The sequence below is a fragment of the Caretta caretta genome, chromosome 11 (assembly GCF_965140235.1).
Source record: "Caretta caretta isolate rCarCar2 chromosome 11, rCarCar1.hap1, whole genome shotgun sequence".
NCBI lineage: Eukaryota > Metazoa > Chordata > Testudines > Cheloniidae > Caretta > Caretta caretta.
The window spans coordinates 12,466,147-12,492,504 of NC_134216.1; the positions used below are offsets into that span (position 1 = coordinate 12,466,147).

General features: G+C 40.2%; 1 protein-coding gene across 11 annotated transcripts in view; it reads left to right on the forward strand.

Moving 5' to 3' along the window:
- KALRN (kalirin RhoGEF kinase) overlaps nt 1-26,358 on the forward strand; it is a 779,108-nt gene that overhangs the window by 631,475 nt on the left and 121,275 nt on the right. For 3 of the 11 annotated variants that reach the window (XM_075117744.1, XM_048869051.2, XM_048869052.2), the window contains exon 1: nt 23,503-23,716. The exons of 5 other annotated variants lie outside the window; for them this stretch is intronic. In XM_075117744.1, coding sequence (XP_074973845.1) covers nt 23,632-23,716 — 85 coding nt within the window. In that variant the 5' untranslated portion in view covers nt 23,503-23,631. Of the gene's footprint in view, nt 1-9,558; nt 10,752-23,495; nt 23,717-26,358 lie in introns of those variants that run through there. 3 more of the 11 variants (XM_048869048.2, XM_048869049.2, XM_048869050.2) reach the window with 3 other exon arrangements.

Here is a 26,358-nt window from a genome sequence, read left to right on the forward strand (position 1 = left end):
GGGGGATAGATGGAGCAGTGCTTTCTATATACTGCTTACTAAAGCCATCCTTCAGTCACCTGGTAGAATAGCTCCAAGCTGTCAATGGTCAATACATGAAGTGCCTAAAAGTCACAATTCTTCAACAAAAAAACTCTCCGAGAGACTGCTGAATTGGAATTAATTTGCAAACTGGACACCATTAAATTAGGATTGAATAAAGACTGGGAGTGGATGTGTCATTACACTAAGTAAAACTATTTCCCCCACACCCCACTGTTCGTCACACGTTCTTGTCAACTCCTGAAATGGCCCACCTGGATTATCACTACAAAAGGTATTTTTTCTCTCCTGCTGGTAATAGCTCACCTTACCTGATCACTCTTGTTACAGTGTGTATGGTAACACCCATTGTTTCATGTTCTCTGTGTATATAAAATCTCCCCACTGTATTTTCCACTGCATACATCCGATGAAGTGAGCTGTAGCTTATGAAAGCTTATGCTCAAATATATTTGTAAGTCTCTAAGGTGCCACAAGTCCTCCTTTTCTTTTTGCGGACACAGACTAACACGGCTGCTACGCTGAAACCGTCAAAAGAACTAGTATGCTGCTCTGACTAGCTGCACAACAACACATATGCTGGAAGCTTGATCATACCCACAAACTAGCAGACCACAACCTATTGGGTCTATAGTGCATGGCATCCTCATTGTTCAGGTCCCCTTTCAGTGTACTATTGAGCGCTAGGTGAGAATTCTGCCAAGCAAATGCTCTAAGGAGTGTAGGGAGAAGAGGCTCCTTATATAGTATTCCTGACCCCCAAGATACCAACCTGGCCTCGTCTTTCTGTTTGTGAATTTTCCCATTACAGCATAGGAAGCAGAGTTAAATTTATTCTCATGAAACAAAATAAGCTTGGAAGTTTTTATAAAAAGCATGCATTAAAATGAGCTATATTCTGTCCTTGTTCCTTTCAAGAAACCTCCATCACCACAGGCGGGGGCTTGGCACAAAGATGAAAGAAAATAGAAAAATGAGTAGGGCAAACTCCTGTGTATGTATAGTACTAAAGATTTTGAGCATGGTTTTAATTAGAGATGGGCCTGAACTAAAACACCAGATCAGATAACCACAGAACTAAGGGGCAAGGTAATTCACACTCAGATTTGATATTCCCCAGTGGCCTCTCTCAGTTATGGTCCTTTCCCATGCCCTATATTGCATCGGGAGAGGAGAAAAACATCCTGCTGCTGCTGGTTGTAGGTGAGCCTAGAGCCCAAGAATCCTCAAACCTGATCTGAGTTTCACCTGTTTTTTGCTCAGTTCTACTGCTGCTTTTCCTGTCTATCACATCACTGGAGTCATGATGCACTGTGACAACTTTTGTTTATGCTGCAGCAGGTGCTTGTCCTCCGTTCATTCACTAGAGGGTGCTGCTGAATTGTATTGTTACAAATGTGGTTAGTCTAGTGTGCATTTGGGAACTTTAATAATGGTAAAGTGTGGGAGGAGAAACGTGTAATTAAATATCACTCAAGCCTCTGTACTAATAGCTGCACCCTGAAGTGATTACATGATGCAAGAGTATTGTGTTGGGTAGGAATATTGTGACAAGGTACTCATGCTCTGGTATTTCACAGAGGTGAGCTGAAACTGGAAACTCCAGTCATAACCCATTCAGATTCCTGGCACACTAGGCTTTAAAATCCTAGATCAGAACCTGCCCCTATAGTTTTTGTTCTAAGTTATATCTGAGACCACAAAAACCACCGTTTTCCATTACTGGTAGAGATACCACCAAAATTGCATGAAATATGTTGCTCTCATGAGATTTCTGCGATTTTGGGTCAAAATCTCGAGACAACTTTGCAGGATTTCAGTGCTGTTGAATCTGAACTCAACAGTAGCTGTAGTTTTCTCTCTGAGTGGGTCAAAGAAGGGTATCAGTTTTTCATAAAAAAAAAATCTGTCCCCTTTTTCATTAAAAATGTCTAAACTTGAATTTTTTGAGCAGCTTAGGTTTTTGTATGGTGCCTGTCACTGCAGCAGCTGTTTTCAGACCAAAACCCAATCCCTTGCTTAAACTTAAAAATAAACCAAGAGCAACTTATTAGCCTCGCTCTAATTTCTCAGTATTGCTTCATCAGCTCAGTGGTTCTCCAGCATTTTTGTTCCATGGGCCAATGCACAATTTTATATGGAAAAATATAGCAAGCAGACTTCACCCATCTGTTTCAAATATGAAATTCTGCACAACTATACAAAAGCAGCAGTGGGTTAAGCAGCCTTGGAGATAACATTATTTATAATTGTCTTTATAAGCAATATAATTTCAAGGACGGAAAGTCTCTTCACTTAAAACCTAGTGTCTCTATCAGTAAATTGAGACATAATTTAGCAGATTTCTGTCAAAATATTAAAATAACTGCATCTGCTTAGTGAGAAATGGCAAATAATTGTATAATGATCTTTATATCTTATACTGTTTTTATATAAATCACCTTACACTGTTTATATAAATATGTGGGGTCTTAAAATGGAGTTTATATTGGACATAAACCCTAAAAACTTGTATGATTTATGGGTTTGCTCCAACATTTTATCTAGCATCAGTGCAAGCTGTCACCTAAAAATATCAATCAATGTTTGTAATAACTCTCCTGTTTAACAGCCAGTGAAGACGTAAAGGCAGAAATGACAAGTGCAGATGCATTCAGACACTTTCTGCTGCTGTAGATTGACTGACTGATTCCGAATGTGTTATGAAGGTTCTTTACTGTTTCTTTTAAAATAATAAAAAAAGTAACATAAGATTCGAAAAATTATGAAGAGCCCCGAATAGAATAAAACCCTGTAAGAATCCCCACTGGTTTTGCCTGATGTCTACTGTTGATGGACAATAGAACTAGAACTTTAAAATGCTTGTCTCATAGCCTTCCCTTGCCTTTGCTGCTGTTCACTCCTGTGAGAATACACAGTGGTTTTCTCTGTGACTAGATTACAGGTCAGGGTAACAGTGCAGGCCTGAATGTTCTTTATTTCTAACAGTCCAACAGCATTTGAAATTACACGTTTGTAAACAGGCACGTGGTTTTCTAAACTTTCCCATCCCCAAGTAATTTATGGCTGGTTGAGTAAAAAACTGTCCTGCAGTTCTGGTACTGTACTTAGGAATTCATGATTTTTTTTTTCCCAACTAGCATTCCAAGGGAGAGACAAAGAAGAGTTATGATCTACTAAGACTGAAATACTGTCTGAACTGTCCCACATGGCACATCACAGAAAACAGTGACTTTTATTCCTGTCTGTTTTGCTGTACAATTGTGCTCTAAGAGACAGTAAATCTCAAATTAGGGGAATGAAATCTATATGAATGGAAAGAAACCTAATAACCTAGCAAATGTACATTAAATAAATTGAGGCAAGTTTACCCTTGGTGTCACTCAGTTAATCTCATCTAAGGCTGTGAATCGACTAGCCTGCTCAAGCTAGCTTGAATCCAGCTAGTACAAATAATAATAGCAGTAAAGACTGCACAGTCTGGGCTTCAGCACAATGGTACGGACCCTAGGTGTGTACTCTGCTCGCTGTCTGTTCTGAAGCCTGTGCTAGCTGGATTCCTGCTAGCTCAGGTAAGATAATCCATGCACAGCTTTTGCTGTGTGGTGATTCTGAGGATGAATTTGGCCCACGTGGCCCTTAGAAGAAATACAATTACAAGTTATCTTGAATTTTAGAATTTATCATATTGCTCTATCATTTCAATGTAACATCAAAATGATAGTTTACCTTAAAATTCTAGAGTAGCAAATTAAGGTTCTCACAGTACATGCTGAACACCCACACTGAACAGAAAGGAATTTATTAAAAACAACTCTAAAGTATTATGCAGCAGTTGTTTTGTACCAATAATGGAAACTGGAGCAGTTGTTTGAGGGCATATTATATATATCCATAAAACTTCAAAAACAGGTAATGGGACTTGTGCTTGCATATCCACATGGTGCAGTTGGGCCAATTGGATATTCAAGTTATATTTAACAGCATAGCTACTAACAAAAAACATTCCATGTATCTAACATAGGTAAATTAATCTGACTGAGATTCTTTTGCATTTCTTGACTCTGGGCCTGATTCTCATTTTAAAAGGTAACAGGGCAAGGTGCCACCAGCCTGTCTGTTAGGGGTCTTGGCCTCTTGAAGGTCATGGACTCTGGGAGTTATAATTCCTCGTGGAGTATGTGACCCGAACGAACACATGACTGATAGAGGAGTCAGATGACTGCCTGCGGGGCTATAAAAGGAGGCTGCCTTCTCTTAGTACAAAGAGGTGAGGCAGGAGGAAGGAAACAGATAAGGGTTTTGCATATGGGGGTCGAGAAGGATGATCTCAATGAACAAAGGGGTCAATAGGAGATTCCCTCTTCCTCCCCTCCCGCACCTGGATATACACCTTTCTTCATTCTGTAGTCACTATGTTTGTTCTTTGAGCACATTTTGGAACAAATTGATAAATTAAACAGTAATAAGTCACCAGGACCACCTAATATTCACCCAAGAGTTCTGAAGGAACTCAAATACAAAATTGCAGAACCTCTAACTGTGGTATATAACCTATTCTTAAATCAACCTTTGTACCAGGTGACTGGAGGATAGCTAATGTAACACTGATTTTTTTAAAAAAGGCTCCAGAGGTGATCCTGGAAATTTCAGGCTGGTAAGCCTAACTTCAGTACCAGGCTAATTCGTCAAAACTATTAAAGAACAGAATTATCAGACACATAAATGAACACAGTACATTGGGGAAGAGTCAACATGTATTTTGTAAGGGGAAATCATGCCTCGCCAGTCCATTAGAATTCTTTGAGGTGGTCAACAAGCATGGTGACAAGGGTAATCCAGTGGATATAGCAACTTTCACAAAGCCTTTGACTCCAAAGGCTCATAAACAGTCATGGGATAAGAGGGAATGTCCTTCCATGGATTAGTAAAAGGTAGGAAACAAAGGGTAGAAATAAATGGTATGTTTTCACAATGGAAAGAGGTAAGTAATGGGGTCTCCCAAAGATCTGTACTGTGACCAGTGCTATTCAACATATTCATAAATGATAAGGAAAAAGGGGTAAACGGTGAGGTGGTAAAGTTTGTAGACTACACATAATTATTCGAGATAGTTAAGTCCAAAGCAGACTGCGAAGAGTTACAAAGAGATCTCACAAAACTGGGTGACTGGGCAACAAAATGGCAGATGAAATTCACTGTTTAAAAATGCAAAGCAATGCACAGTGGAAAACATAATCCCAATTATACATACAAAATGATGGGGTTTAAATTAACTGCTACCACTCAAGAAAGAGATCTTGGATCATTGTGGATAGTTCTCAGAAAACATCTGCTCAGTGTGCAGCAGCAATCAAAATAGCTAACACAATGTTAGGAACCATTAGGAAAGGGATAGATAATATTAGAAAATACAGTACCATTATATAAATCAATGACATACCAACACCTTGAATACTGCATGCGTTTCTGGTTGCCCCATCTCAAAGATAGATATATTTGAATTGGAAAAAGTACAGAGAAGGGCACCAAAAATTATTAGGGATATGGAACAGCTTTCATCTGGGGAGAGATTGAAAGACTGGGACTGTTCATCTTAGAAAAGAGATGACCAAGGGATGATACGATAGAGGTCTATAACATCACGAATGGTGTGGAGAAAGTGAATAAGGAAGTGTTATTTATCCCTTCGCATGACACAAGAACCTGGGGTCTCCTAATGAAATTAATAGTCAGCAGGTTTAAAACAAACATAAGCAAGTACTTCTTCACACAATGCAGAGTCAAACTGTGGACCTGTTTGCCAGGGGATGTCGTGAAGGCTGAAAGTATAACTGGGTTCAAAAAAATTAGATAAGTTCATGGAGGGTAGCTCCATCAATGGCTATATGCCAAGCTGGTCAGGGATGCAACCTCATGCCCTGGGTGTCCCTAAACCTCTGACTGCCAGACACTGGCACTGGATGATGGGATGGATCACTCAATAATTATCCTGCTCTGTTCATTCCCTTTGTAGCATCTGGCACCAGCCACTGTCGGAAGACAGGATACTGGGCTAAATGGACCGTTGGTGTTACCAAGTACGGACATTCACATGTTCTTATCTATGAGTGCAAAAGCTGTTGTGGAAGAGAACAGCTTCTGGTTGGCTGTCTTGGCTTTTGTGCCCTCCAGCCCTCCCAAAAGGATTCCAATAAATATTCTTGTAATAATAGGCATTATAACTACTTCCCACATTTCTGTTCAATTTTTGCATCTTAGATTTTATTAACCTTTCAGGACTAGACTGCTTTAGTTTGCTCCTGTTCAGCTCTGGTTATGCTGAGTATTAAATTACGATCCACATTGGTTTATGTGGTTTCTCCGCTTTGGCTAAAATAATCCCTTTTACAAAATCTATTTAATGGTAATGATTCCTGATTTCCCAGAAGAGCTGTGAGAGGATGATTCAGAAAATTTTAGTATATTAAATGAAACCTTCAGTTGGTTTTATAAAGGCTGAGAAATTGTTTGGGTTTCTAAGAGTTTTAATTAAGAGCACTCAGTTAAAGAGTTTAGGCTGTGTGATCTCAAGGAAACATTATTAGTTAACACAATCAATATAACTGGAACATAAACAGCCCATGGAGTTTCTCTTGAGCAAACAATACTCGGGCTCCCACTATCAGCATAAGTAGACAGTATCTAAATAAAAAACATTCCTTTACCTGTGTTCCAAATCACACTTCAGCAGGTGGGCTCAAGCTCTTTCACTGATTATCTCTTAATAGATGGTTTCATGGCTATTTCCCCCTGCCATTTGTAATCGCATATTATCCCTGTAAAAAGCACAGCAGTGACTTACGTATAAAAATAACGCTAGGAAAGGATGGCACTTTCACTTGTCTTCTAACATGATAGAGCAGCTGGAAAAAAGGTGGATAACCAGCACTGTATGACCTTCCTACCACCTCTTCATGGACCACCACCAAATGCTACGCACACAACCATTTGTCTAAAGACCACACTTTGGGAACAACTGATTTTTGCTATTAAAAGTGGAAGATTTAAAAAGCTTATTTAGAGAGGAGGCCTGGACCAAAACACACTTAAGCCTTAGAAAAGTTCAAATCTGAACTTGGCAGCATAAGACCATCTATAATTTAATTTGCTTTTTATTATCTACTGAATTTTTGCCTTCTGCTCCCAGCCCAGTCCTGCATCTCTACTCCTATGAGTAGTGCAAGTGAAGTTAATGAGAATATAAAAAATGAGAAATCAAAATTGAAAGTACTCTGAAGGGAAAGTGAAGCTAGTCCAGCTTCATCTTTCTAAACTAGTGTTTCCCCAAGTCTGGGGTGGCCCCTGAGGTGGGGCACAAAGGTCCAGCTCAGGGTCATGGATAGGCCTTTCAGTTCTTCTCCAGAGTCTCACTTTACATACAAATAAATTAAGGGTGAAATTCAGACCCTTTTGAAGTAAGTAACAAAACTGTCAGGCTGAGATCCTCAAAGGCTCCTAACTTCCATTGATTTCATTCTGAGAATGTTGTCATATACTTCAAAAGGGTCTGAATTTCACCCTTAAATTATTTGAAATCAATGGAAATTAGGAGCCTAAATACCTTTGAGGATCTGGGCCTCACTGATTACAGTGGGGCCAGGATTTCACCCTAAGTCTTTTGCTCTTATACTTGTGAAAACCTTTGAAATGTGGCCCCAGTGTAAGCAATGTCTGCCTGAGTTTACAGATACCTTGAAACAATGGCTCTGAGGTGTTAACCATATATAGTAATTTGGGAAATAACAATGTCAGTAAAGTCAAATGTACTTGCTGCTTCAGCTGGAATAATATATATCCAAAGCAAAGGACCCTGAGGCACTCCACCTGAATCCTTATTTTTACTGAGAATGACTTTTCTGATGAATGCTGTGATAAAACAGGAAAGGCTCTTTAGAGAAGCCATTCTGCTATTGTTTAGCTGATTTTTATTATTTCAAACAAAGAAGACTTTGTTTAAAGAGAAAAGGCCTGTGAATTTCCTTATTTACTTTGTCTTCGCTTCCCCTTTATTGGGAGGTGAAACTTCACCCATCTAATCCCATTACTTTAACCTAAAATTCAGCAATAACATAGGTCATGCTCTGGTTTCATTATAACAGACACAAGCCTGGTTTTGAATATGTGATGGACGAGTGAGATTATCAAGAACAATAGAGGAATTCCATATCTTGTCCTAGTACAGAAGGTTGGCCAAATTAGGCAGTCACATAAATGGTGTTGTAAATTACACATCGGTGTCAAGGAAAATTAGAATGTGATGGTATAATTTGCACTGATTTGACATTCATTGGGACTCATTCTCTTCACATCAGTGTAAATAAGAAGTAACTCCACTGTAGCTGATGGAGTTATACCACTGTAACTGAAAAGAGACTAAGGCCCCATAGATGTATCTTACTCATCAAGGGACCAGAAGGGAGCGGGTGGCAGGAAAAGCAATTAATTGCAGGATGTAAAATAAAATAGGCCCCCTCATTGTTGCTTTTCTAGCTACATCTCCTTCCACCTTTTCAGCATGTAAATTACACTCACTTTGCATAATTATTGAATGCCATGCTATTTGTTTGGTCATGGTGTGTATTAGCCCCTAATCAAGAGTTAGGGCCCCACTGTGCAAGGCACTGTACACAAACAATGTGCACGTACACACAATGAAAAGTTAGTTGTTGTCCCAAAGAATGTATAGTCTAAGTATAAAACAAGAGACTACCGATGGATGCAATAAATATGGGGAGCACAAGGTAAAATTGGATGGAACTGTAACTGGATTAAATTCTATGGTCAATATTACACAAGAGGTCAGATTAGATGATTTAATGGTCCCTTCTGGCCTTAACGTCTACAAAAACGTTACTATTTGACCACTAGCACTCTCTTTCTAACGTGTAACCTACCGCACCATTTAGGTCACAGCTAATTTGGCCTGAAGTCTCTCATGCAGTCGCATTTCCTGGCAATTTGGCCGTGTTAATTTCTGTGTTGAAATACTGGCACAATTTTCTCCAATTGGGACTGAACGTGGAATATAATCGCTGCCTGTGGAGATCAGCAAATCATTTGTCGGTGTGTTTTCAGGATGGATGCTCAAACAAAGCTTCAGTGGCATAGAAAATAGAACATAAATTGCAGACACCTCAAAGTGGCAAAATGGGACGAGTAAGACACCAGACATGTGTCAGAGAAAAAAGGTGTCATTGCGTAGGATAATGCTAAACATGCTTCCAGTGATCTCCCTGAGAACAGGGAATTAATGCTTCAGAAGTGTTAAAAACTAAAGTCTCTGAGGAAGGAAATAGTCAAGAGTGTATCGCCAGTATGCAGACTCCTAGCAACACTGCTCTTAGTGTTGCTGCTGAAATGCCTATCTCAGCAGAAAAATCTTCCCTCTCAGGATAAGTGGTTATTTGTTTCCTTCTGATATGCTTGTGGCTTTGCTGGTGAGGCATTTTTTAGAACTGAATTTATCTTCTCCAGTTGCAGCTATTTTATGGTGAGATGATCCTTTGCAACCGGACTAGCCAGGCTGCAGAACAGACATCTCCACCGGGGATTGTGGGGGAAGAGCAATAAGGATCTTCCGAGGCTCCCTCTTCTGACCTCCCTAAACCTGTTGACCCAGACACTCATCTCAATCAACTGGTTTCTGCTGCAGTGCCTACAAAACGTGAAGTGGGACATGTGGTTTAGCAAGGAGATCCAATACAGAGAAGAAAAGCAATGGAAAGATCAAGATATGCATGTGCTTTCCCAAGTGACCATGTGACCTTACTATAAATTCCCTTCTCTTGCTTCTCGACATTTGTCTTCTTATGAGCTTACTTTTGTCCCATTGCAGTTTGATTGTAAAGCCTTTCATGGAAGGACATTTTGGAGCCCTCCGGAGGAAAAACGTAATGCAGATTGACAGCAGTCATCCACAGCTGTAACTGCAGTCTCAGAGTTGTAGTAGTCTCCAGACCAGTATGCTCCCCCTGTGTTGGGGAAACTGACTGGTGAATCTGCAAAATTACAGGTCTACCATGCACTTCTCTCCTGGCTTCATTCAGCCCCTTTCTGAGAAGGCCAGATTAAGGCAAATTGGGATCCTAGCTACTGCATGAAATGAGGCCACCCATTTACTCCCCTGTATTGACTGATGGCAGGGGTGCTTTTTTTCCCCTACCCCAAAACACACAGCAGTACAGTGCCTCCTTCTCCCTCCATAGAGTGGTAACAGAAGCCCCTCCCCTTTGGAACAACAAGGATGGCAGCAGGGATCCTCTTTACCATTCATAGATGAAGCAGTGTCAGAAAGGGGCCTCAGTACTTGCCCCAGCAGCTGGGACGTGTCTAGTTGAGTAGTTGGATTTGGCCACTAAATGTGTAATGACCCAGCCACTCCCAGTCTGTATTCAAACCCAACACATATTGAATCTATTTCCCCATGTTAAGTATCCTCACACCTTCTTGTCAACTGTCTAAATGGGCCATCTTGATTGTCACTACAAAAGTTTTTTTCTCCTGCTGATAATAGCCCATCTTAATTAATTAGCCTCTTACTCCACCTTTCATGTTCTCTGTATGTATGTATATATTTATCTTCTTACTATATGTTCCATTCTATGCATCCGATGAAGTGGGCTGTAGCCCACGAAAGCTCATGCTCAAATAAATTTGTTAGAATCTAAGGTGCCACAAGTACTTCTGTTCTTTAAGTTAGAAATTAAGTCTTTATTTTTGAATGAAAACTGAGGTTCTGATGCATTGACTTGACTGCCAGGGCTCTACACACAAGCGTTGTGGCAATGAATGCTCCATTAGGTAAACAACTCTATTTTTAAACCTTTAAGCAAGACTGCCTTGTGGGGACAGTTTTAACTGTGGAGTATCTCCTAGCACCCAAGAAAAAAAGAAATACGGTTTGCCATGGGTGGATGTATCTGAAGGGGTTCCACATGAAGTACTGATTATGATTCTCAAATCATAGGACAGGGTTTTTATTAGCACTAGCCTGAAGTCAACAATTATAACCCCTCTTCCCTCCCCCACAAATAAAAACATGCAGCCCAGAGAAAGGGTGTAAAAATAACATGTCTTGGTTTGAATAAAATGTATACACTACATTCTCTGTATCTGCTCCTGCTTCTTGAAATGTATGAGGTAGGTGAGAGGGTTGTGTAGTAGCACTTCGCCCAGCCAGCTAGCAGGAAAGTAACCAATGTGAATTACCAAAAAAGAGTGACTGGAGCCTGTGAGTGGCTTGGGTCTTGCTTTTCATCTGCAGCTCTGGTTGAACTAAATATAGCAAAGTAACATGCTGCTGTCTGACTGTAATCCACCTGAGATTATGTGGGGAAGAGTGGGATCTGGACCACTGACCTAGAGTTTCTGCTGTGTAAGTTCAGTGGGCCACCATTCATTATTATACTCCTGGCCTGTTGAACATGGATTTATTCACCAGTCTTTTTTGCCCTGAAATCCATAAGATTTAAGAATGAAGAACAGATTCTGGGTTTATGCCTGTTTTCTTTACTAATCTAATGTTGATGCATGGATTATCGGGGCATGTCCTGGTAAAAATGGTACCCAAGTGTGCTGGCTTTTCAGCTCTACCAGAAAGCAAGGAGAACAAACCCAGGACCAGTATTCACATCCTTACTGGCTGCTGTGCAGCCCTTCTGTTATTAATTTTAAACAAATAGTTTATGAACCAGTTTTAAAGTGAGCTAGCTGTGATGAAAGTTTAATTTCACTCAACAGTCAGAGCCAAAGACCAGCACACTGAAGTGCCCAGCACACAAGTATTAAATAACTGATTGCAGTTTATTGAGACTGTTTCTGTAAATGGGCTACAGCAGATGCATCACAGATTTGATATACTTACGCTAACACAACGAGCCTGATTCTCTTCTCATTTATACCAGTCTATCAACTTCATTACTTTGAAAGATGTAAATCAGGAATAAGAGTCAAAACTAATGTCAGTTTCATTAGGGGCAGATTAGTCCCAGACTCCAAAAATGCATTCATTTATATTTGTTTTCTTTTACAACATATTATATATTTATATTACTGCCAGCGAAAAGGTGCCAGTTAAAAGGCAATTCCCTTCCATATTAGGACAGGTTCAAGCATTCTTGGCTGTAGTCTGCCGTAGAGAATCTTCAAAGTTACATTTACATATATTTCCACAGAGGCGTGCACAAGGGGGAAGCAAGCAGGGGCACAGGCCTCCCCAATAATCAGCGGGGACACAGAGCAAGCTCCTCCAAAAGTTGTCAATTTTAAATACATGCACACCCCTGTATTTCCTTATCAGTGCTTCGTGGTATTCTTTGGAAGTTCTGAGTATAGAATCACTTCGTGATTCTACAGAACCATGTCCCAGTGAAATAATGATCTATTTTCCTGTAGTATTCTACAGTATGTACAATACTTCTTAAATATCATAACGTTTAAAGAAACCAAGGAACAATTGCATAAGTATCACAGTGAAAGTTGGCTCGGTTTCCAATCTGCTAAAAAGTGTGTCATCACACAGAAGCAATAGCAGTGCACTGCCCAACATTTCACATAATAAAGACTGCCCTGACTTTTGCCTTTAATAATGAGATTTGAAAGTCACATCTCTAGGTACTTCTGGTTTTCATACAGGGAATCTAATACTTCATTTGTCTTTCCAGTAATGTTAAGCTGCTTGAAACCAAATCACATTCTTATTAAGGCACTTTTCTAAATACAAGGGATTAAGAATTAAACAGCAACACCCAGTGATTATAATTCCAGGACACTTTTCTGTTCTGGAGATTAGGGAACTGAAATCTTTCAGCTCAAAATATTGATTTATGTAGGTAATAGTACTTTAACCTTATGGGGCTTAGGTTGCTGTAAATTTCAATTTTATTATTTCAAAAGGCACCTGGCCCTGCATATTGTTCATGATGTGTAAAATTCTAAGACATTTTAAGCCAACGTGCAAATTCTGCCTTTAAATATGCACATGTGGCTTCCACTAAAGTCTATGGGAAGTGCGCCCATGCACCAGACTGCAGCATGTAATCCTAAAGGGCAAATCTTCCCTCATACCAGCCTATGCAAAGCCTAGGTTAAAAAAAAAAAAGTTTTGTGCCTCAGTGTATCCTCTCCCTCAGGTTACAGCCTCTGGGTTGCAATAGCCTCTTTGGCCACTGTAAAGCTCCTACGTAGCTAAGTACAGCCCAGTGGAGCCATATCTTTACAGGCATCATAGAATACAAGAGTGCAACCTCTCTGCACATTATCCTTACTTTGGAGTCATGCACATTCTGCTTAATTCAAAGCCTTCTGCAGTCTTTACTTGTTTGTTTGAAGATATGGACCACTGCATTTGAAGATACAGAAATATATGTTCTTCTTGCAATCATAGCATCAACTCATCTTGTTGCCTGCCCCCTTTTCTTAAATAGGGTAGGGAGGGTGTAGACACAAGGTGGTTTTTAATATTATAAAAAGGTTATAATTGTATCTTATGTATTTAGTTGTAAACTCTTTGTTTTTTTGCTGTAAGGTATGCATGGACACTGCCTACCCCAACGAGGTCTTGATCACAGAGTCGGGCCCATCAAAGCTACTACAGAACCAGTGATTAATAAGTTACTTGATGACTAATGTTTAATATAATATGAACACAGAAGAAGTGAAAAGTACATGTTGTTAGGTTTACAAGGAAATCTGTTGACTGTGGGAAAAACCAGAAATGTCCCAGGTCTTAGTGTGCTGTACCCTCTGACAGGAGGACAGCAAGTTTGGTTACATAATAGTAACTGGAAGTTTAGGTGTGTGAAATTTCAGATCCAATTAGAGTATGATCCAAATAGCAGAGACTATGGGTGGGATATTTGAAACCCTGGCCCAATAATGCTCCTACTGACTTTAATACAAGGAGAATTGCAATGCTGAACACCTACGGAAATCCCACCTCACATGGTGTACGTGGTGTACATGTATCTACAATCTAGAAATGCTTGCAACTCTTGCCAAACTGTGGAGATTACACTATGCAACAGGACAGAGAAGATGCATGCTGGCAGTACAAAACAGAGGGCTTTTTTCTGTCAGAGGCCATTCGGTGAACTATATAAAATAATCTTGTTTTATATTCTTCCACAGAAGGCCTCCTGTCACTTCTGGCCTTGCTGTTTATTTCCACCATACATTTTATTAACAGCTTTACGTTTTCTTTTACATCACTCTTAAATCGGATACAGCAGATCAGAAAGCTTTGCAGTGATGGCACCTTTACACTATTAAATGTCTCCTGTTAAGAATTCCTCTGCATTTTCTAGCAAAAAAGGAAAGTGGACAAAGGGCCATATCCACACTTGTTAATATAGTGATTTGGCCCACAAAGTGAAGGGTTTTACAGCATTGATCCTGTACATAGTATTTTAATTTCAGTCCAGCTCCTCTCTAGCAGAAAGCAGAGATTCCCCTCCCACCCCCGAGACACACACAGCACGAAGATTTTCAGGTCTAACTAGCATAGTGTATAGCATTTACACTTTTTAAAAATATATAGAAGCACAAATGTGTTGGATACTCAGAAAAAAGCAAAAGGTGCCAAACAGCATTTGCCACTTTCTCTAAAGCACCTTAGGTGACCAGAATGGTATTTTCCCAATAAGAAGGAAGGAAGCAGATTACCTGGCAGGGAGCAGTGGCATCAGAAGAGAAATTTATCTTCGATTTTATCATGAAAGTTGAACAAACTCAGAGAGAGAGACTAGCTGATGGTTTTTTTCTGCTACTACTTTTGATGCACTCCCATTTTGTATACACCATTTATTCATCATTGCAAGAGCTAGCTCCATAAATTATGCTACGTTGTTATGGTTGCCAGAATTGAAGAAAAGTTACCACACACATCAGGCCTGGGTGGAAAAGGCCCCTGTTTCCTTTGAAAAAGAATATGTGAAGAACTGATACAAGCTCATAATTTCTCTCCACACCCAAATACTGTAGCAGAGGACCCAAAACTGTCCAAAAGGCAGGTTTTGTACATGCTGTTTGTCCTTCCTTATTTGATGATAGCTGGCTAGGCAGTAGTACTGCCAAAAAGAACCGGGAGGTCATTCTACATCACAAATTGAATATATGAGCCAACCATGCAATGCAGTTGAAAAAAAGGCAAATCTCACTCTGGAGTGTAACAACAGGAGTGTCATATTTTTCCTCTTTACTCCACACTGGCCTCAGCTGGAATACTTTGCCCAGTTCTGGGCACCACACTTTAGGAAGGACATGGACAAACTCAAGTGAGTCCAGAGGAGAGCAACAAATATAATAAAAGGTTTAGAAAACATAATCTATGAGGAAAAGATTTTAAAAAAGCATGTTTAGTCGTGAGAAAAGAAGATTGAGTTGGGACCTGATAATCATCAAAAATGTGAAGGGCTGTTATAAAGTGGACGGTGACCAGTTTTCTCCATATACTCTAAAGGCAGGAAAGACGTAATGGGCTTAAACTGTAGTAAGGCAGATTTAGGTTAGATTTTAGGAAAAACTTTCTAACTATAAGGATAGTTAAGCTCTGGAATAGGCTTCCAAGGGAGATTGTGGAATCCCCATCACTGGAGGTTTTTAAGAACAGTTCGACTAACAGATGTGTAGGGATGGTGTAGGTCTCCTGGGTCTTGCCTTGGTGCAAGAGGTTGGACTAAACAACCTCTTGAGGTCCCTTCCAGTCCTACATTTCTGTGACTCTGTGTTGCTAGTGGACAGTCATTCCCATAGATCTGCTTTTGATCTCATTGAGATAAATATTTCTGGAAGCAAATACAAAATCTGCTTTTTCTTTTTTTAAACTGAAGACACGATAATCTTTTATTTTGACAGACCACTTATTTCAATTAGTATCCATCACCTTATTGGCATGGCTCTCTTGAAGCCAGTTCATGCAGGCCACAAGATAATGTTAGCTATATCTCCAAAATACTGGACTATTGCATACTGGTTTATGTGTATGGGGACACCGGAGAGGAATCACTGCTGCAGCCACATTCAATCATAGTTCATCAGGTGTCGTTGCTGGCTCAGTAGAGACATTCCCTCTGGTTATGCAAGGATGGTCAGACTCAGCGGAGGCATTTGTTGGTGGATACAGCTGTCCCACTGACGTAGCAACCATCTGAGTGAAATGTTAGCAGGGGAGTTTGCACAGAGGTCAGTAAAGATCTTCCAGAATATTTGAGAAAGAGGGAGAGGCATCACTGCGTGTAGCCCTATTAACTGAAGTGCATTTTACTTCCCAGCTGCACCTAGAGAATAGGAATATGGCTTCTAATGACCATTGCAAATACTTAACAAGCAACAGACCTGTACAGCATGCCCCTGCATCTCTGTGCTTTTTTGCTGTTCTGCCTAAGCTGGTTACAGGGAGAAACTGACCAACTTGATTATGTAGTACTATTATGTACAGATTAGCGAGCATTGTGACTAGAAATCAGATGAACTGGCCAGAGATGGCAGGTTCTTCATGGTTGGATTTGCATTCTGAAGGTGTGAGAGAGCCAAAATCATTATAAAATAGGTGCATAGGTCTGATCCAGACGCCATAGAAGTCAGGGAAAAAAACCCTCAACTACAATGAGTTTGTGATCAGGACCTACCTGCTCAGGATTCCAGTTCAAGCATCGAGGTCTCGTATGTTAAGTACTCTCAAGGAAAGAATAGTTAAAGCAAGGGGTGGACACTGGCCTGGATTAAGGCATAAGTACTATAGGCCCATGCCTAGGGTTTAGCTTCTAGAGTCTGCCACCTCATCAGATTTTAAGCTTTAATTTAAAAAAAAAAGTTTCTATCCCTCATGGTTGCAAAGAGAAACTTGAAAATGTGACTAAAGTGTGACTGATGCAGTGATGTCTGCCTGAGTTTGTAGGGAGCCTGAAACGGTAGCTCTGAGAGGTGTAAACTGCCCTCTGTATCTCAATGAAGTGTTAACACCAAGATCCAATGCTCTTGAGTCCCACCATTCCCCCAGCAGAGGACTGTGTGTGTGCGAGAAGGAATGCAGTGCAGTGGGCCCAGCTAACACATCCATACAGAAAACTGAGGAAATTTAGAAGAGCCGCTTGTTGCCATCCATTCCTCTCCAGGCAAAAGAGGGGAACCCTGCTGCTCTCAAGGGGTGGAAGATGCCCTCCTATTGGTCCCAGTTGGGGGCAGGGCAGGCAGAGGGAGTCCCATTACTTTACCACTTCTTCTCTAGCAAGGGAGGGGGACCGTTCTTCCCTTTCTACTCCAAATAGGGGCTATGCCATAGTTTATCAGATTACATTAATCCAGTCATAAATTGAAGTAATCTCTGAAAGGGGGACTGGTCTAGCCAAACATACGTATATCATGGGCAGTTCAGTTAGAAGTGTGCACTGAGCATACATGTCTTTTTCTTCTTTTTGTTTTAAACTAGTTAAACATCCCCCCCCACCCCCATCACCGCTGTGTTAAGTAGACGGGACAAAAATCTCTCCCTGGAGTTGTGTCAGGAGGGAATCTGACTTTGATTTTATTATTTATGTAATTTTATCTGTTTTTTAAAAATATGAAGTTTGGGCTAACTAGCATGACCAAACTTCAGTTACTTATAAGAATTTGGTTAATTTGATTTCATTTAACGAGCGTTTAGTGCTGTTCAACAGCAGTAGCCAGAGCCAAGAATAATGTACAGGAATTTGCTATGTAAGCAACCACCACACAGTTCTGCCAAGTCACTGTCCTTAAAATATTTCCGCCCTCGCTGGGTTTGGCAGTAAGCACACATGGAATAGTATTTTTTATAAATATTTAGTAGAAGTAAAGCTGACAGTGTTTAATTCATATTTTGTTACCGATCCTCAGACATAACAAAACAATAAATTTGTAGCCTTTATATGTTGCTTTCATCCCTAGGCCTCAGAGCACATTAGAAGAAACAGAAGTATTATTATCACCATTTTACACACGGAGAAACTGAGGTACTAAAAGGGAAGGTGACTTCCCTGTGGTCACAGAGTAAGTCTGTGGCAGAGCTGGGAATAGAACCTAATTTACCTGATTCCCGGGGTCCTAACCACTAGGTAAGGTAGCCTCCAACCCCAGCTGCCACTCCAGAGCTGTAGGCTGGTGCATTAAATATGGTAGCATCATTTTCTGGAGTTCTTAGTGAACCATGTGTGTATACAGTGTGCCGATGCAGACAATAGGTATCACTTATTTAAAGATGTATGATTCAGATTGTAGGTGTGTCAGTCCCATGATATTAGAGAGAGAAATATGTTTTATTGGACCACCTTCTGGTGGGGACAGAGAGACAAGCTTTCGAGCCAAGAGCTTTGTGTAGTTTGAAAGCCTGTCTCTCTCACCAACAGAAGTTGCTCTAATCGAATGATATCAATGCAAGTTACATTATTCAGCCCTCGTGTGTCTGTGTGTGTGTATATATATATATATATATATAGAGAGAGAGAGAGAGAGAGAGAGAGAGAGAGAGAGAGAATTTAAGAGACTATTACAAGAGAAATCCGTCCATTGTGTGGCTCACAAGCTAAATGAGAGTCAACAGTCTAACGCTGTTGGGGGAAAAAAAAGCAGGCATTATTCTGGGATGTATTAATAAGAGTGTTGTAAGCAAGACAGAAGTGATTCTTCCACTGTACCCTACATTGATAAGGCCACAGATGGAGTACTGTGTCCAGTTCTGGGTGCCACATTTCAGGAAAGATGTAGACAAACTGGAGAAAGTCCAGAGAAGAGCAACAAAAATGATTACAGGTCTAGAAAACGTGTCCAACGAGGAAAGATTGAAAAAAAATGTGTTTGTTTAGTTTGGAGAAAAGGAGACTGAGGGGGGACATGATGACAGTTATCAAGTACATAAAAAGTTGTTTAAAAAAAAAAAAGCAAAAAATTGTTCTCTTTAACCTCTGAGGACAGGACAGGAAGCAATGGGCTTAAATTCCAATAAGGGAGGTTGAGGTTGGACATTAGAAAAAACTTCCTAACGGTCAGGGTGGTAAGGCATCGGAACAAATTGATTAGGGAGGTTGTGGAATCTCTGTCATAGGAAGTTTTTAAAAACAGGTTAGACAAACACCTGTCAGGAATGGTCTAGTTATTACATACTCCTGCCTTGAGTGCAGGGGACTGGACTAGTTGACCTACTGAGGTCCCTTCCAGTCCTACACATCTAGGATTCTATGATTGTTAGAGAGAGAAAAATCTCTACAGACGACCTAGTCTTCTGTGTGACTAAGGATTCTTCAAGGGCAGTTTCTGATACATACACCCACCGCTGAGGCTGAATGCATGAGCAGATTGAACTAATTTTCTCAAGATTCCTGTGATGGGATATAATGGCATCCATACACTCCTTTCTGTAATCCACTGAGCAGCACACTTTCCCTCTGTGTAATTTGGTCTTCATTATGCTCAGGTTTATGTACATTTAACCAATTAAAAGGTACCCAGAAGAAATGCATGACAGTTGCTGTATCATCTCCAGGGATCCTAGAAATCTATTTGCCATGGAAAAATGTGGAATTTTCATTTTTACAGAGAACCTTTAGTTTTTTTTTTTTATAGGGGCTTGGACTGTCAGCCCTGGTTTGGTTAATAGAGAGCGAGCCGCATAACAGAGGCGGGGAGAAATGGGGTTCTACTGTATATCAATAAAACATTGTGTTCAACTGATACCTCTATACACAGTGTGGCTAGGTAAACTAAAATTCAGCATTTCATTTTAATCGCAGAAAAACACTGATGTTTAGGGTTTATTGGGTTTGTTTGTTTTTTAAAAATCACATCAAACTAGAATCCCTGCTCATCTCTATCACTGTGGAGTTCAGAGCACTGTTAAGGAAGAGTTAATAAATTAACCTTCAGGATGTAGCACACAACTTATCTTTTTATTTTAGCAATTGCTTGATGTTGGACTAAACTTGTGGAGGATGATTTATACAGGTGGGGCTGTAATTATTGCTTTGGGGACAAGACCCCATGCTGCAGTCTCTCACTGACAGAAGGAGTCCTGTCAGCTTCAGAAGGAGCAAGATTGGGATCCTAAAATGACAGCAAAGTGACTGTTGCAGACATCAGCAATTTTGTTTTGATTGGTGCACCAGAAAATGTGCTTTACAGGAACCATGGACTTCAGGTTCATTTTTGTTTTACCTTTGTAATTTATGAATGCTGCAGCTCATAGGGATTACTTCCATATGCCGACAAGCACTTCTATACCCTACATATTTAATTTTGAGAAATTCCTCTTTGAAGTTACAGGACCAAATTCAATCACTAGTACAAGTTCCAATGACAAGTTAATGGCAGCTGTGTCCACTTAGTCATAGGATGAACTGATTCTGTAGGGCTCTTCTCTTCTTTCACCTGGAAGGGACAAATAGATATAACATGAATTTGCATTTAATCATGTATTCTTATTTAGTAAATATTTTGCTAAGTGAGATGCAATATTATAACTTTAGCCCTCTTAAGAAAATCTCCAGGGCTAATGTCTAGCTTTAATCTTAGCAGTATTGCCAACCCCACATATTCAGAAATCAAGCCCCCACCCCCAAATCACAAGATTTAAAATATATGCAAAATTGGGTTTCTTTTGATTTCCCTTCTGGTTTTTGAGCAGTTAGGTGACATATGAATCAGGATTTCAAGCTTTCCTCTACAATCATGAGGGATGGAAACATTTTGTTTGTTTGCTTGTTTTAAATGAAAGCAGAGATTCTCATGTATCCGAAGTCCCAGTTCCTTGAGTCACATAAGAAAAACACCAAATATTGACAAACTCCAACAATAAAGCCACAAGAGCTGGCACTACTCACTTACTAACATATCAGTTGGTCTTCAATACACATTTTAAGGGGCTGTTTATCAAGTTAATAGATCAAATCCTGCCCTGATTCCAGTCAATGGCAAAATTGCAATGCATTTCAATAGGTACAGGGTAAGGTCTCAAGCTGGCTGCTAGGGCCATCAAAATAACGGTTAGATTTATTCCCTGTGATACAAGAACTGGACACTAGGGGTCTCTGTGAACTCACCAAAACAGAGACTTTCTGTTTGTCATATAGTCTAACCCTAACAGAAATAGAACTACACGTACAGAGGCATTAGGGATACTGTACCATTACTGTTTGCTGCCTAATACCATCTGCTCATCTATATAACTAAAGCAGTGGCCCTCACAGCCATTTTAAATATAAAATGTTAGTCCCAGCATGTTTATTAGGTTCTTCTTAAACCAAGGGTTCTCAACACAGACTGTCTCTCCTTTTAAGAAATGCCTTAGGGCATTTGGCATGAGAGTACTGCATGCTTCAAGAAGAAGTTATTCCCATGTTTATCATCTAGGTAGACAGTGCATTTCTTCAGCCTGAAATACCAACACATCACAGGGAAGTGGAAGCAAGGAGTTAAGACTCACCTTTGTTTCTGCATTATCAAAAAGCACTGGGGCACTCAGAGAGGCATGGTTTGCAGAAAGAGGTTTTGCACTTTGAATCAGTTAATAAGTTGCCTATGTTCCAAATGAGGCTGCAGCATAACCAGCATTGCCTGCTCTCTTTAAAGACAAAGGGGTAAGGATAAGAATCTCATTGTGGGCCCTGTTTAGCCCTCCCTGCTTCATTCATTGGCCTCAATTCACTGCATCTGACACAGAGTTAATGCAAATTCTACCCCTCTGCACTAGCAGGAGTATATCAACCTGGAGGTTCTTTGTCAGGGGAGATCTAACCTGCATAGCATTCAATCCAGCAGATGCACTAAGTCAGCCCTGATATGCTCCCTCCTTGGCCAGCATTGCTCATTGTTGGGGTCATACTAATTAGCGCTGCACGTTCCCTATTACATCAGGGTTTGTGAACACGGCACACCTTGCTGGTGTTGTGACCCTAACCCAAGGTGTCAAAGAGGGCTCTCAGGCACTGGCAAAACGTGAATTATTCACAGCCACTATATAATGAAACAAACATCTGTCCCTTAGTTTAAATCACTAAAGTAATGGCAGTCCTCAGCCATGGTCCAAAACATATAGTATGAAGGAAATGAGAAGCCATAGGCTAACAGGAGAAAGCAAAATGCAGCACCTGTTTGTTCTCAGCTTACTGCTTTCTGATGTATATTACCTCTTAGAAATGTTAACAGGTTCTGTCTCTTTCATAGCAAGAACACAAAAAGTAATTGTAAGAATTATAGACCACTTAAAGGTCACACAGACTATGGGATTGGTAGTCAGACATCCTGTTCCCACCTACCTGCTGTATAAATCCTAAGTATTGTTATAAAAAAATGAAATTCCAAGTGCAAATCATTCACAAAACAAATTTTGCCTCTGAACACTTGGAAAGAAAGAAGCATAACTCAGATCAACATTGTGTCAACTAAAACCTAGTCAATCCTCATTCCTTTTTACCCTAGGGTTTATTTGTCTAACTCTATACTTTTTTTTCTGTTACACTTGTTTAGCTCAGTAGCAGATATAGCTTCAGTGGAGTTACACATTTTCTTAGGGGTTTTGGTTTGTTTGTTTGTTTCTTGATTACTACTTCACATTCTTCACTGAAGAGGTAACTCACCAGCCCTTGATAATAGATCACAGGCAACAAGGTTGTCAGGTGCTTTCATTCCACAGAAATCCTAACAGTTTTTGTATTTGGAACATGTTTTAACTGCATCCCAGGCAGATCCACCATTATGCAATTTAGTTTCAGAAATAATGGATTTGGCACCAGTTATCAAGTATTGCAAAAGCAATATGAAATGCCCTATCAAAAGAAAGGAGTTCCAAATTCAGGAAATGTCACAGTTAAAGGCTGGAGAACTGACAGGCTTGAATCTAAGTACAAGCATTACTAGAAGCCCTTGCATCAGAAATCTTCTGACTCCTGACAGATATAATCTACTAGAAACATTGATTGCGTAATTAACAGAATTATGAGTCTTCTCCCATAGACTCTCACAGTGAGCATGTGTGTACTGGTAAGAATGATGTTGATCATTAAACAGTGTTTTGTATCTGTAGCCAAAGCCACCTGATTGAAAACTACATTGAAGTAGAAGGGATGTGTGTAGTTTTCTTAGTATATCCAGCTGCTAGAAGAATCCAGTCAAAGCCTCTCCAGACGTGAACTGCATGCTCTAGTTAATACTTATTTTATTTCTTTATGGGTATGACTGTAATTTGCTTTCTTGGTAGAGGAAAGAGTCCTTGTATAATATTTTGGTTCCAAAGTAGCATGCCTGATGATAGGTTCATCCAAGGAGTTTCACCCCTATGGTGTCTTTATATTGCATAATGTGGTGAGACTACTCTTCTGGGATGGGAATTCAGCCAACAGCTGGGGGTGTGGGTGTAACTCCACCCTCCTCCACTCCCCCCGCTTAAGTAGCTCCTCCCATTTCTAAGGTGGTTTGCTTGCAAGTTAGAGTAGAGGCAATACCTATAGTGTTTAGTGCTGAGTTTAGGTAGTATTACACTTTTCTGGTGGATTTTTTTTATGGGGGTTGGTGACCACTTGCTATGAACAGCACAGAGACAGAATGAAAGGTGGGAGGCACGGTTATTCCAGCAGTTCGTGTTTGGGATGGTTCTTTTCAAAGTGTTGCTGCTGTTTCCCATGCAAAGGTCAGTAGCTACTGAACTGTATTTCTCTTTTGAAATCGATATGAGAGTAACAGCTGAGCTGGAAAAGGGGCACCGGGGAGGATAGCTTCCTGAGCAAGCATTTGATGTTTGTTACTCTGCATAGAATTAGATACTTCAAACTGACTAGGTTAATAACAAATATTTAAGTAGCTTTCATGCTGACTGGAATGGGTAGCAATGTAGTAGCATTCTTTTTTTGTAAAGCTCGCTGTAGTTGCTAAAGCTTTTGGAAAGGGGTTATGTGTACTGGATGTAGAAACTATGATTAAAATAATGACGTATTTTTCCACTTGTGTATGGCTCTAATCTGCCTGATTAACCACTATAGTGTCACATAATTGTTGTACATCTTCCTTGTCAGTTTGCCCATCATGGGAGTGATCTTTACAATGTGACAAATGCCTTTAAGATAATAATGCTTTGTGCTGTCAGTAGTGTAGCTGCTCTTAATCAGGAGGGTTAAATAAGTGAACTTCTTATACAAAACAAAAACCACTTAGAGTGTAGTTTTTGTGTAACTTGGCTTTTGCTACAGGTTGACCTCTGAATATAAAACAGGAATTATTTTTCCACAATGCAGTTTTAAGTACAAAATCCCAAGCATTTACTACTAGCTGCTACTCTTGGGTAAACGAGATTTAAGAATAGATAAATCCCTACTTCAGTGCAGTCAAGACTAAAGTTGTCCTTGCTGTTATCTCTGTTGTTTACAGATGGGGGGGAAAATATGTGAGTGGCTTTACGGAAAAGTCCTATAGCATTTCAGCGAAAGTAACTTATCAGAAAAAGTAGTTCTTGTAACCATTCAATACATAACTATTTTCCTTCTATAAGCTGACTCAAAAATCTACAGAAAGGATATTCTCTCGAGCTGTATTGGGCGGCTATTTGATGGTTAAACACACTAACCCAAATTACATAGATTTTTAGAGTAACTTTGATAGAAGCCTATTGAAATGCTGTGCACCTAGTTCTATGGAACTCTTGCGAAAGGGAGGTGGCTTGGACATAAACAATTCTGTAATTTTAAAATGGCAATGGCTAAGTCTAATTTTGTCCTTTTTTCTGTTTTTGCAATACCACACTTGTAGATTCATAAGCTTTTGGCTTTAAAAATAAGAGTGCGCAGAAGGAACCACTCCACACCCCAGACAGTTTTTATGAAAACAAAACCTAATTCATTTGACAGGTTTCAGAGTAGCAGCCGTGTTAGTCTGTATTTGCAAAAAGAAAAGGAGTACTTGTGGCACCTTAGAGACTAACCAATTTATTTGAGCATAAGCTCCTGCTGTGGAGAGTGAGTTTGGGGGGCGGAGGGTGAGAAAACCTGGATTTGTGCTGGAAATGGCCCAACTTGATTATCATACACATTGTAAAGAGAGTGATCACTTTAGATAAGCTATTACCAGCAGGAGAGTGGGGTGGGAGGAGGTATTGTTTCATGGTCTCTGTGTATATATAATGTCTTCTGCAGTTTCCACGGTATGCATCCGATGAAGTGAGCTGTAGCTCACGAAAGCTCATGCTCAAATAAATTGGTTAGTCTCTAAGGTGCCACAAGTACTCCTTTTCTTAATTCATTTGAGTTTCCCTGTTTCTCTCCCTGCCACTCCTCCCCCCCCGCCCAAACTGCTGTGCTGTATGCCTCCGCAGGCCTCTTCAATCTCAGCTGAGCTCTGCATCAGAACAGCTTGTAACAAGGACGTACAGTCCTTAAGCCATAAAAAAGTGGCCGTTTCATGCCGAGGTCTGTAAACACAGATACACAAATTGTTTTTAGGAAAGCAACTGGTTTGGGGATATCTTCTGCAGGGAGAAGGCTCCGAATAAATTGCTAGTTAAGCATGTGCTGCAAGACCAGTTCAGTGTGTATTCAAGACTGTAAATGGCACAGTCTGCTGTAGCCCTTAATAATCAGCATGTTATTCAAATACCCCTTGTTTATTCACATCCATAAGGGAAGCTTTTCCTTAGCTTGCCTGTGCTAAAAAATACTCCCAGAAATGCCTCTTACTGAAAGTTATTTCTATGGCTTGCTTTTTGCTTTCCCCCCTTTTTTTTTTGAATGGAGGAGCCATTCTCTAAGAGTACAAAGGGAGGGGATCCCCTCGGAAGCCACTTTCTATGCTGAAGCCCAGTGTGAGCACTCTTTGTTAGAAGAACCTCAGGCTCAGAAAACTGACTTATAAAGCGGGGATATCAGTGGTCTTAATCAGTGTGTGTGTGTGAGAGTTCAACTGGGCAGAGTTCAGTGCCGTGACTTTTCAGCTTGTACAATGGGCCCTTCAGTAAGAGCAATGATGATTTATTGGGTTTATTAGTGAGAAACAATGAGTGCTTTCACTATTCCCTAGGTTAGTTTACCAGTGTGGGTCATCCTCCATCTTTGTCCCAAAGGTTCAGGAGAGGTTGATTGCCACAGCTACTTTCCGCAGAGGGGGAAAAAATGGTTTGTTTGTGTCAATATCTGAAGGCAAATAACCCACCATGCAGGTCACCAAGGAGGGAATGGGCCAAAGTTGAAAGGATACATTTTATCATAGCTGCCAGGAAACACTCTGGACTATAAGGTCAGTGAGATAGGAACTCTTTGCCCAATGGCATGCTAAGGCTTTATTATG